This window comes from Sorex fumeus, unplaced genomic scaffold, assembly GCF_029834395.1.
Source record: "Sorex fumeus unplaced genomic scaffold, SorFum_2.1 ptg000036l, whole genome shotgun sequence".
NCBI lineage: Eukaryota > Metazoa > Chordata > Mammalia > Eulipotyphla > Soricidae > Sorex > Sorex fumeus.
Window position 1 is genome coordinate 9,657,961 of NW_026606093.1, and position 12,857 is coordinate 9,670,817.

Below are 12,857 nucleotides of genomic sequence, written 5' to 3' on the forward strand. Positions count from 1 at the left end.
ACTTATTGTTCCAACTTTTTACTGTCTTCAGACCCAAACTTCACTGATCTTAATAATTTTAACAACTTTATTTTGACAATAAATATCTTCACAGTTCTCCAGATAGCTTCAGTCTTCAGATATCTCTCAACATAACACTCCTACTTCTTTTGTAATAGCTCTGTAGCACTGTCCTCCTGTTGTTCATCAATTTGCTCAAGCGGGCCCAGTAACGTCTCCTTTGTGAGACTTGTTGTTACTATGTTTGGCATATTGAATACATCACGGGTAGCTTGCCAGGCTTTGCTGTGTGGGCGAGATACACTCAGTAGATTGCCAGGCTTTCCAAGAGGGGTGGAGGAATTGACCTGGGTCGCCAGGGTCGGCTGCATGCAAGGCAAATGCCCTACACACTGTGGTATCAAATATTTAAAAACTGGAAATAACTTTGGAGCAAAATATATTATATATATATATATATATATAGGCTGGAGTGATAGCACAGCAGTAGGGCGTTTGCCTTGCACGCAGCCAACATGGCTGACCCGAGTTTGATTCCTCCGCCCCCTCGGAGAGCCCAGCAAGCTACTGAGAGTATCTCACCCACAAGGCAAAGTCTGGCAAGCTACTCGTGGCATACTCGATATGCCAAACACAGTAACAAGTCTCACAATGTTACTGGGCCCGCTTGAGCAAATCAATGAACAATGGGGTGACAGTGATAGTGACAGTGATATATAAGGAATATCAAATCTACCTGTGCTCAATTTCTTGGAAAGGTATGTAATATATATACACAAAAAATGGAAAATGTGATAATTTTTAAAAGGTTCACTTACTTATTTAAACATTCTTAAAACTTCAACTCATTATTATATTTTCAAGTATAATCATAATTATGAGACTCTAAAACCAAGCGCCCAGAAGAGAACAAGGCAGAGCCTCCTGACTGTCCTCACCGGGACCCCTTGGAGGAGGGCGGATTGAGTTTCCCTCTCCTCCCTGAGCAGAGCCCCAACAGCTGAAGACCTCTGGGCCCAGCCAAAGCCATGCTGAGACCACTCTCCACATGCTTGGACGAGGAGCCTGCAGAGGAACCCAGGTGTGCAGGACCTGAGGCTGAGATCTCCAAGCCTGCTGGGTTCGGGACTGGGCTTCTCCACTCAGCTCCCCCACCTTCCAGTAGCTAGACAGTTACACCCACCAACTGCCATGTAACCCCATCAACGGCCAGGATCCAGAGACTCTAAAACCAAGCTCCTGGAAGAGAACAAGGCAGAGTCTCCTGCCCCGCACCTGGCTGTTCTCACCAGGACCCCTTGAAGGAGGGCGGATTGAGTTTCCTTCTCTGCCCTGAACAGAGCCCCAACAGCTGAAGACCTCCAGGACCCAGCCAAAGCCATGCTGAGACCACTCTCCACATGCTTGGACGAAGAACCGGCAGAGGAACCCAGGTGTGCAGGACCCGAGGCTGAGATCTCCAAGCCTGCTGGGTTTGGGACTGGGCTTCTCTACCCAGCTCCCCCACCTTCCAGTAGCTAGACAGTTACACCCACCAACTGCCGTGCAACCCCATCAATGGCCAGGATCCAGACTCTAAAACCAAGCTCCCGGAAGCAACCTCTTATTCTCTAGTTCTCACTCTCAGAGAACCTGGCAGACTACTGAGAGTATCATACCTGCCTATATGCCTGACTAGAAACACCTGTAAAGGTGATTAGAGGCTGCTCCAAAAGCTTCCATCGCCCTCGGAGAGCCCGGCAAGCTACCGAGATTATCCCACCCACACGGCAGAGCCTGACAAGCTAACTGTGGTGTACTCAGTATGTCAAAAACAGTAACAATGAATGGTCCTCATTCCCCTGATCCTGAAGGAGCCCCCAATATGTCACCGGGCTATAGTAGCATGTGACAGGGATGAACAGAGACATTACTGGGCCCGCTTGAGCGAATCAATGAATAACGGGGTGATAGTGATGAGAACTTAGGTCATTATAATCTATTGAGTCCACCTTTGTGAATCTTTAATATGACAAATCACATGCTTGCTACTTAGATGAAAAGGGACCCTCAGTCTGCATTTTGATCACCTGTTTATTTAGTATATTCATCACTAAGTTGCACATTCCTTGTATACAGAGATCATGTTGTGATTGGCACAATACTTAGCATGTAGAAAAATCTTACAATTTTGGAATCAATGAATGTACCATAGAAAAACACTACAATAAACATAATGAATAAAACAGTCTCCTGCCCCCGTGCTGGCTGTCCTCGCCGGGGCCCCTTGGGGGGGGGGGCGGGTTGAGTTTCCCTCCCCACCCAGAGCAGAGCTCCGGCAGCTGAAGACCTCCAGAACCAGCCACAACCATGCTGAGACCACTCTCTACACGCATGAAGGTACCGGCAGAGGAACAAAGGCATGTGGGTCCCGGGGTTGAGATCTCCAAGCCTCCTCGGATTGGGGCTGAGCATCCCTCCACCCAGATCCTCCATCCTCCAGTAGGCAGAGGTCACACCCACCAACTGACCCCCAGCGCCGTGTAATCCCATCAATGGCCAAGACCCAGAGACTATAAAACCCAGCTCCTGGAAGCACCATGCGACATCTTATCTCATTCCTACTTTGGACAACCTGGCAGGCTACCGAATGTAACCTGCCCACACAGCAGAGTCTGGCAAACTACCCGTGGTGTTTGGCATACCCAATATGCCAAATACCAGTAACAATGATGGGTCTCATTTTCCTAACCCTGAAAGAGCCTTGGATATGGCACTTTTTAAAATCTCAGGGCTAGAATGAAGGAGACGTTATTGGGGCCTGCTCGAGGCAATTGATGAACAACAGGATGATCATGATCGTGAAACATAATAAAAATACTTTATTAATAATTGTATGCTACCATTAATAGTTATAGGTTATTATTATTAGTTATTTGTTAAATTTGAAATAAAGATTTACATCCACTTATATTTAGCCATATTTTCAAAATTTAAGAAAGTAACAAATCACTATAAATATGTCACTGTACAAACTACAAGAAATTGACAGCTTTCTAAAATGATTTCTGCATCACACATTACCTTGTTTCCCTGGCTGCTGCTGACCTTTGGAGCAACCAAGATAGTAATAACTTTTTTCTTGAGTCAATTCCCTCCTGATAAGGCATTACAGTGCTGGAGAAGCTACTCAAAATATTCTTTAGTTCTTCATAAAGATTTTTCAGATTTACTAAGTTTGTGCTAAACCAGATGCTCCCTTCTGAAAGTGCAACTGTTTATTACAATCCGTTGTACTGTAGTAGAGATGTGTTATTATAGTTATTTTTACAGTGCTACATATGAACATATTTTAAAAAATATGTTGGGGAATAGCATTACAACTAAAAGTAGTCTAAGCTTTCATTTATTTTATTTATTTAGATAATAACTTTTTGAGGTATTACAGATTAAAGTTAAGGTCTCATCTGCAAGGCAGGTACCATGCCACTGAGACACATCCCCATTTTAAACTTTCAATTTCTAGAATAATTTTCTCATCTTTGTCAGAGAAAATAATCATTTCTGTTTCTCTAATAATCAATTTTTAATGGAAAGAGATGAAATACTACTTTACTTTGTATTGGATCATTAGAAAATGCAAAATATACAAAAATATATGCTGTTTTCATATAAACATTATCTACCCAAAATTTTATTCTATCCAGGAAGTAAAAACAGTATAAGGAAATAAATCACTTAAAAGAAAACAGTGGAAAATATATGGAGATTAATATAAATTTATTTAGAAAACATTTGCATAAACAGTTTGATTATGTTATATGCAATTGATGTGCTGTTTCTATATAAAGAAATATATAAAACTCTTACCTTTTGTAGATTATCTTGGTCTTAAGTACTATAACCATTGCTATTTTAATAAGTTTGTTTACACCATAAATTTGCATCCATTGTTTATAATTTTAAAAAATATATATAAAATTCTAGTATTTAAAAATTGCACACTAAAACTCATACTTTAAAATAACATCATTTCTGGGGCTGGAGAGATAGCATAGTGAGTATGCGGCTTGCCTTGCATATGGCCAATTTGGGTTCAATACCCAATGCCCCCAAAGTCTCTCTGAATACTACCAAGAATGATCACTGAGCACAGAGCCAGGAGAAAGCCAAGAGAACCCTCCCCCCCAAAAGAGAAAAATATTATTAGTTTCTAAAAGAATTATCTCAAAACAGAAGTAAATTAAACATACAATAAGCAAAGCACATATTATTTGACAATAAAATGTTTAATAAATGAAATTAAAAGTTGTATTTTTAGACATCGAAAAAAAGCATTTATTCAATATAGGATATGCTCAGTGACTTGAAGCATCAAGCAATGATTCAGTAAAATTATAACATACATATAAATTATGCAAAGCACAAAAGCAACAGTATGTCATTAATAAAGGTTAAAATATAATCATTTCACATTGACTAATCACAAAATTACAATAATTAAGTTAACAGACATAGGTTAAGATCTATTTATTCCTTTCTTTAATCATGCTTATATATTACATAACAAAATTTTCTACACACGAAGAAAATTTAAATGCATATTGACAACTATCTTCCTAATAACATTTTAATGATTTGGCACTTCACATTTGAATTTTCCTTTAAAATAACATTTTTATGTGTGTGTATATATGCATGTATATTTATATATGTATATACAAACACACACACCAATCTGTTGAAATTAAAATTATCATGGAAGAATATTAAACTGGTTGTTCATAAGAGGTACTCTAAAATTTGGCTAATATGTAGCAATACTGAAAAAGGTACAAGGTAATAGCTGGTTTTGACAATAAAACTTCAGATCCCTCAAATTCTTTTAATATAAAAGGATAATTAATGAAATAAAATGCTGCATATGATAAAAACTCAGATACATCTATGACAAAGTTTTATACATATAAAAAGTGAAAGTGTCTAAGTGAAAAATTGTAAAAAATATGCTATAAAAATTTGTAATTTTAAAATCATCTTTATCAAATAACAGAAAGTACAGTTATTCTAGTGCAAAGACTAAATTATTCAATGAACTTTTTGAACAGACAAGAAGTACGGGATGGGATATAATTGCATGGTTATGTTCCAATAAAACTTCTTACAAAGGTAAGTAGAAGGCTGGATATGATCAATGAGTGTAGTCAAATTTTCCTGAAGTTGAAAATTTTATTCAAAAAGAATTTAGGTAATTCAACAAAGAGTAAAAGCAGAAGTAAATGTTTTGTTTTATTGTGTCATGACATGCAGGGTACTGCGGAATACTCCAGAAAAGGTGCTGAGTGGATCATTTGGTGTCGTGGATCAATATCTAAGCTCCTACATGCAAAGCATGCACTTCAGCCCACTGAGCTATCACCACACCCCCAGTCACAATCTGAGTAAATGTTCAATGTTTTAAGACTGAATAAAAGAACAAATGGGAAAATGGAACATCTAGTTCATGAATATAATTACCCCTCACTCTGCTCTCAGGGATCACTCCTGGTGAGCTTGGAGGACTATGAAAGGTACCAGAGCTTGAATCCCGGTTAGCTGCATGCGAGACAAGCACCCTACCAGTTGTACTGTCTCTGGTCCCGAAAATTGGGTATTTGTATAGTTAAGTACCATTAAAACATCTCCAATTATATTATAAACTCCATAGGAGAATATATATATATACCATTATACAAAGCATAGGATGGTCAGTAAAGTCTTATTAAATATGTGAATGTTTTCCATAGTTAAGTATATTTTCTTGGTTAGCTCACACAGTGTCATGGTTCTCTGACACAGCAACTTAACTTTAAAACTTTCCTATAAAGTCAACATATTTTATTGCTTTGCAACAACGGTCTCACTTTGACAACTAAGATTATTTTTAGTTTGTACTATAAATTGTCTTAGTTTTCCATATAGAATTAATTCAATCTTGCTTTGACATCTCTCTTTAAAATTTGAATTGGGCAAAGCAAGAATATTAAGAGGCAATAGGGTTTGTTAATAAAACCAGTTATCATTTTCCAAGTAAATAACAGTCTAAGCTTTATAAACTTAATTGTAAATAGATTATAGACTCAAAATAGACTATCTTTAAAGAAGTTATGAATCAGTTTTTCACCAGAATGTGTACTTCAATATGATACAAAATATTAAGAGACCATCATGCTAATTTCAACATACTAAAACATTACACTTCAAAATCTGTGTATTTAAAAAATTCTAGAGAAAATAAACCATCCATGAAAAACAATAAATTTTTTTATGGCTCAAAAAAAGAGAAAAGAAACACTCTAACATACCTCTACAATACAGTAATTCCACATAGTGGAAGACATTAATATTAATATAAATTTTTATATAAATCATATTCTTCCATGACATAATGTAATAAACTGTAAACAATTTACTTTTTGTGAGTAGATATCTTTCTTTTTTAATATTTTCACATTTGTAAACAAATTAAAAAGTTGAACAATGAAAACTAAAGTTTTAAAGTAAGTTATTTGCTTTTAGATCTGTTATTAATATTGACAGACAAAAGCCACATAAGTTATAAGCTTAAACAAGACATAGACTTGATTTGCCATTGTTACAAGTACAACATCAACACTTTATACAAATGGAAATAGTAAAACATTTATGATTAGTTAGAAGCCAAGGATATATTTAAAAAACCCTTAGAATAACTGTGCTATTATTAAAAATTCAGTTATAAAATAAATACATATAAAACTATACATATATAATAATACTTAAAATGGATTTTTCAAAATTCTTCACACTTCCTAACACAAGAGCAAATATAGTGTGTGCATTCCACAGTTTAGAAGTAGAAAATGAAAGTTAATGGCACATAGTAGAACAAAAGAAAAAGATGACACTAAGAATATTATCGTACCAATTTCCATGGTTCCCGATGCCAAGACACACCATCAGGGCAAGCATGCATGTGACACTGTACTACACTAGGTGGCTTGTTTAATATTTCACAGTTTTGCTCTTGTGACATTTGGCCATTGGGAAATTGACATATTACAAATCTTGACTTTATGCCTCCTCCACATGACTGTGTACACTAAAATCAAGAATAGCAAAATTCAATATTATGTAACGTTTATCAGATTGATTTCTTCAACAATTAATACATAATCAATTATGCTGAAGTTTAAAGTTTATCATTCCTTTACAATTCTCAATATTTTTTCTGGATGAAAATTAAAATTTTAGTTTTATAATTTTTACAAAAGATGGAATATTGAGGGTCTAGAGAGACAGTACACAGGATTGGTCACTTGCTATTCATGTAGCAAACTCAGGTTCAATCCCTGGCACCGCAAATGTTTCCAGAGCCCTTCTTGGAGTGATTCCTGGCAGTGATTCCTGGTAGATCCAGGAGTAAGCCCAAGTACAAATACATGTGGCCCAAAACAAAAAAAGAGGAAATATTTAAGATTGGTACAACAGAAGGTATTTCTCATTACCAATAAGATTACTCATGTAGGGCCTATGAGATAGCCCGAAGAATGAGTGTACAGTTTTTGAACATGGGAGTCAAGATTCAGTACTCAGCACCACATGATCTCCCAAGGTTGGGAGGAACATTTGAGCAATGTACCAGGGGTAGCTTTTAACATTACTGGGTATGGCCCTAAAACCCCAATGAGAAAAAAGACAATAAAGAGTTTGAGGATTGGGTCAGAGAGAATACAGGAGGCATGGCACTTGTTTTACAGGCATCCAACACTGGATCAAATCCCTGACACCAGTAGTACCTGCATCACTGCCAGGAGTCACTCCTGAGCACAGAATCAGGAATAGACCCTAAGCATCAGTGAGTCTGAAAACTCAACCCCTTCAAAAAAAAGACTAGAGATCAATATAAAAGAGACTCTTGGCAGTAGCAGAAACTGACATATTATATAAGAAACAAATATGCTTTACTTAAGTAATAATTATTAAATAATGTATGACTTATGACCAATATTACTATACAGTTCAAATTCTAATAAGGGGCAGATATAAAGTTAGAAACATGAAAAAAAAAAAGGTCCAGCAGATATTTTTGAGAACAGGAGGTTGCAACACTGTCACATATTTCTGGCAGGTAATTCACAAAAATGTCAAAAATTCATCTAAATTCAAATTTGAATTTTCATAATATATATGTCTCTTTCAGAAATAGTCATTTTCAAAACTAGTGAACATATATTTGAAAAACATTTGATATTAGCACCTGGTCAGATGTGTACAGAGAATGATTTCTAAAACTCACATAAAAAGAAATCAGAGAAATCTTGCTGAAACATCATTAGGAAAAAAACTGGTACAATAAATTAGGCATTTGGGCTGTAGAGATAGTACAAAGGTTAAAGTGCTCACGCTGGATACTGCTGACACTAGCTCATACTGTGCCTGATTCAATCCCAGCACCATATATGGTCACCTGGAAACTGCCTAGAATGAATCCTAAGCACAGAGCCAGGGGTAAACCCTAAGCACTGCCAGGTTTTGTGCAAAAATCAGAAGATAATTAGGTGGTGGTTTGTTTCATTCACCAAAATGACGATATACGCTTTTATTTCTCATTATTTTTAATATACAATATAGGTGAAAGTTACTCACGGTAACTATTAAAAATCTACTTTTGTGGAGCCAGAGAGATAGCACAGCAAGAAAGGCACTTGCCTTGCATGTGGCCAATCCAGGTTCCATCCCCAGCATCCCAGATGGTCCCCCATACACCTCATGATTAGTTCCTGAGTGCAAAGTCAGGAATAATCTCTAAGCATCGCTGAGTGTGACCCCAACACAAAGAAACAAACAAAAGAACATCCTACACTTGCAATCCTAGTGACTAAAGAATTGCAAGTATATGAAGGAAAATGCTCTTCAATTCAAAATTTTCTGTTTTGAAGGAAAAGATTTTTCCAAACACTGGTTCAAAAATATAATATAAACATTGCATATGAATATAATTTTATCAATGTAATTTATCAATTTACCAAGAACTTTTTTAAATAGTTACTGTGTCTGGCATATCGAATACTCTCAGTAGCTTGCCGGGCTCTCTGAGAGGGGCGGAGGAATCGAACTCGGGTCGGCCATGTTGGCTGCGTGCAAGGCAGACGCCCTACCCGCTGTGATAATAAGATAACAGCGATAGCACAGCGGGTAGGGCGTCTGCCTTGCACGCAGCCAACATGGCCAACCCGAGTTCGATTCCTACGCCCCTCTCGGAGAGCCCGGCAAGCTTCCGAGAGTATTCGATATGCCAGACACAGTAACAACTAAGTCTCCAATGGAGACGTTACTGGGCCCGCTCGAGCAAATTGATGATCAATGGGAGGGCGTTTTTTTTTTTTTAAATAGAACCAGAAGTATAAATTAGTAGTTGAGAACCAGATTACGATAAAATATGGATTTATATTACCTTTTATGAATGAGTAATAAATGCCATGATAGCATATCTATTAAAAAAACATGGTTTTACTAAAAGAAAAACAACTTTATTGTATGTAGAAGAGTGAAAATCCCTTAAGAATGGATTTAATAAAAATCTTTTCTCTTTCCCACCCAAAGAATACAGCACAGGTTGAATTGTGCAGAAATACCTCATATTGATTATATACAGGAGTTTGCTCATTGAATGTTCAAAAACCATTTCATCACTGTACTTAATACAATAGCCAAGACAAGGAGACAGCCCAAATGCCCAACCACAATAGAATACTATGCAGCTTTAAGAAAGGACAAACTCGGGGCTGGAGCAACAGCATAGCGGGTGCTTTTGCCATGCAAGCGGCCGACCCGGGTTTGATTCCCAGCATCCCATATAGTCCCCTGAGCACCACCAGGACTAATTCCTGAGTGCAGAGTCAGGAGTAACCCCTGTGCATAACTGGGTGTGACCCAAAAAGGAAAAAAAAGACAAAATCATGTAATTTGCAGCAACCTAGATGGAACTAGAGGATTACCATGGCAAGTGAAGTCAGACAGAAGAAAAGGAGCAGATGCAGAATGATCCCTCTCATCTGTGGGTCACAGAGATGTGCAGCAGGGAAGCAACAAAGGTCCTTGGGCAACGTAATGAGAGAGCTCTGGCACACAATTGGGCTGGGGTGTTGAGAGGGAGGGGTATTGGGGTCATTGGGGGAGGTAAGTGGATACACTGGTGATGAGTGTGGTGTTGGAATTATATTCATGAGCAATCATCATTAATAGTATACCAGAGAATTTTAATTAAAAAATTTACTATTGTCCAATTTTTTGCAACTTCCACATTCCGTAGCTACCCACAATGTAAGCACTTATACTATACAGTGAAGTAAGATTATTCACCAGTAGTTACATGAAATCCTTAACTTTGGGTCTTTAGAGGTGTAAAGATGAGTATTAGTACTTACTTCTCCCCAGCTTCCGTAGTTCCATTGCGGACAGGGTCCCAAATCACAGTGCCTTGCCTCTGGGGGCTTGGAAGTGGGATCACAGTGACTGGCACTCTGTCCATTCTCATCCTGGCACACCACAACTCGGCGCTGAAGACCTTCAGCACAGCTACTAGAGCACTGACAAGGAGTAAATACGTAACAATTACTCATGCTGCATTAGGAAACAATCTGGTGAGAACAAAATCAGTATTTTGAACTCAATCTCAGAGATTTTATGTTAAAACCCTTTCCTTGAAATTACAATTTGAATTGAACAAACTCAACCAAACACTTGAATTTTACTAGGTATTTTCTATCATTTACTATTAAAAATGAAACATTTTTAAAGCTTGTAATCAGAAATTCACCTGACTATAAACAATAGTTCTTAAAGTAAGATTGAAATAATCTGAAAGTGTCATTAGATAAATATACGAAAAGACTGAACTAATTTACTTAACTTTTTTTTATTGATTTTACCATAAAAATGTGAAATATAATTATTCCTTTACATTTTATTATGATTTTACGCCAGTTTCCTTCATAATTATTTCTGGTTTTGATTTTCTTCTCAAACATTTGAGGTTCTATATCTTAATCTTAAAAGATGTCTTTTAATTTAAGTATGATAGACCCACGAATTAGATTATTTTTAAGTGCATTCCTCTGTAATCATATCATGGTAGTGTATAATTTAATAAGATCTCTGCAACCTCCATAAAAATATGCTTAATTCTTTTAAGACTTCAAATACTTTTAACATGCTCAACTATTAATCTTCAGAGAAGCTGGAGCATTTTAAGATTTAAACTATTGATCATCAGATAAGCTTAGCATTAGAGCTTCTAAAAATTATACTGGTATTCTTCAGATAAGTTTAGCATTAGAGCATTTAAATCTGTGAAAGACTATAACAGAAACATAAAATTAATATAACTCAAAAAACATGGCTTACTGATCCCCACGGTCCTGTTCTCCATTGGTTTCCTCTAATTGATGGATAAATTTCCTGATTTTGATTGTCTTCTGGCTTGTGAGTTAATGGAAAATTTCTGCCTGGAAAACGGCGAGGCTGTTCAGGGGAACTTGGGAAGTGGCTGTCTGTGGGTGGGCAGGCTGCCAGATTACATTCTTGTTCCATCGAAGGACGAACTTCAGGGTCACAGTAATTCTCATTAATTGGCTGATGAAAATTGATGCATAAAACTTGTCGAGTTGTTTTTCCATGGCCACAGGAAGTTGAGCACTGATCACAAATATAGCCATTTATAATTGATCTATATTAATATCACTGAGTCATCAAATATTACCATTAATTTTTCACATCATGCCTTTCTCATAAAATATCAATGAGGACAGGAGATACCTCATCTCTGGAGTGATTTCCCAGGTAGCTTATTTCCCAAAATCTAGTGGGAGTGGCCCCTGACTTCTGCACCAAGAGTGGGCCCCAGCAGCTCTAGGTGTGAACCATCCTCCCCCAAAACAGAGAAAACAGCATCTGAATCTTCAGGCACCAGACTCTGGGCTCACTTCTCCCAACTCTTGGACATGACCTCTCTTACTTTATAGGACTTCATACTGGGGTTACCCAAGTACTACATCAGGGCATAAAATTGTCTTTACTTATTGATCTTCCATTTTTTTAATCTCTTTCTCTGGAGAATCAAACACTCTTATTAAATTAGTATCCTCTAGGAACAAAACTGTTTCTCATATAAAATACTTACAGGTGACCAATTTCCTGTTTGCCACTCTCCACAAGGACTGAAGCAGACAGATATTTCAGCAGGTCGTGGTAAATGAGCACAGTATGACTCATCTGCTATCCCATCATGAACATCGCGACAGCTGACATAACGAGCTTGATTACCTCTTCCACAAGACACAGAACACTTTTAAAAAGAATTGAGTTATATTAGGGTGTTTTATAGTTACTAGACTCATTTCCATAGTATACATACAGCTGTTTCTCAAATTTCTAAAGCATCAAGTTTTTTGATGACCTAGCTTCACTTCTAATCAAGTAAAGAGAGGCCAGTAAGTATCACAATCAGATCAGTTTAGTAGATTTCACAAATCAGTTACGTGCAGTTATGAAAACAAAACCTTCAAGTTCTTGATATATTGATTTTTTAACAAAAACTGAAGAAACAGAAAACACTCGAAGAATATTAAGATATGGGCAGCATGTAACATAATCTTGAAACACAAGTAAAATCATATCGTTATCCCCATTTAGCAGATTAGAAAAAAACTAGAAAATTTAAATTACTGGAAAAACAAAATATAATTTGCCCATTAGAGACTACTTAATTCCAAACCATAGACTTTTACTACATCATCAGTACATTGGAGAGTGAACACATAACAATGTTTTAGTAAATCTATAGCAACCTTTTATTT

The 12,857-nt window shown here is 36.9% G+C and overlaps 1 protein-coding gene across 1 annotated transcript in view; it reads right to left on the bottom strand.

The window, feature by feature from the left end:
• Positions 1 to 12,857, bottom strand: part of ADAMTS20 (ADAM metallopeptidase with thrombospondin type 1 motif 20) — a 238,054-nt gene that overhangs the window by 98,117 nt on the left and 127,080 nt on the right. Inside the window, exons 25-28 of the mRNA XM_056117833.1 lie at positions 12,182 to 12,346; positions 11,407 to 11,697; positions 10,428 to 10,589; positions 6,923 to 7,099 (exon numbers count right to left, since the gene is read on the bottom strand). Coding sequence (XP_055973808.1) covers positions 6,923 to 7,099; positions 10,428 to 10,589; positions 11,407 to 11,697; positions 12,182 to 12,346 — 795 coding nt within the window. The remainder of the gene's footprint in view (positions 1 to 6,922; positions 7,100 to 10,427; positions 10,590 to 11,406; positions 11,698 to 12,181; positions 12,347 to 12,857) is intronic.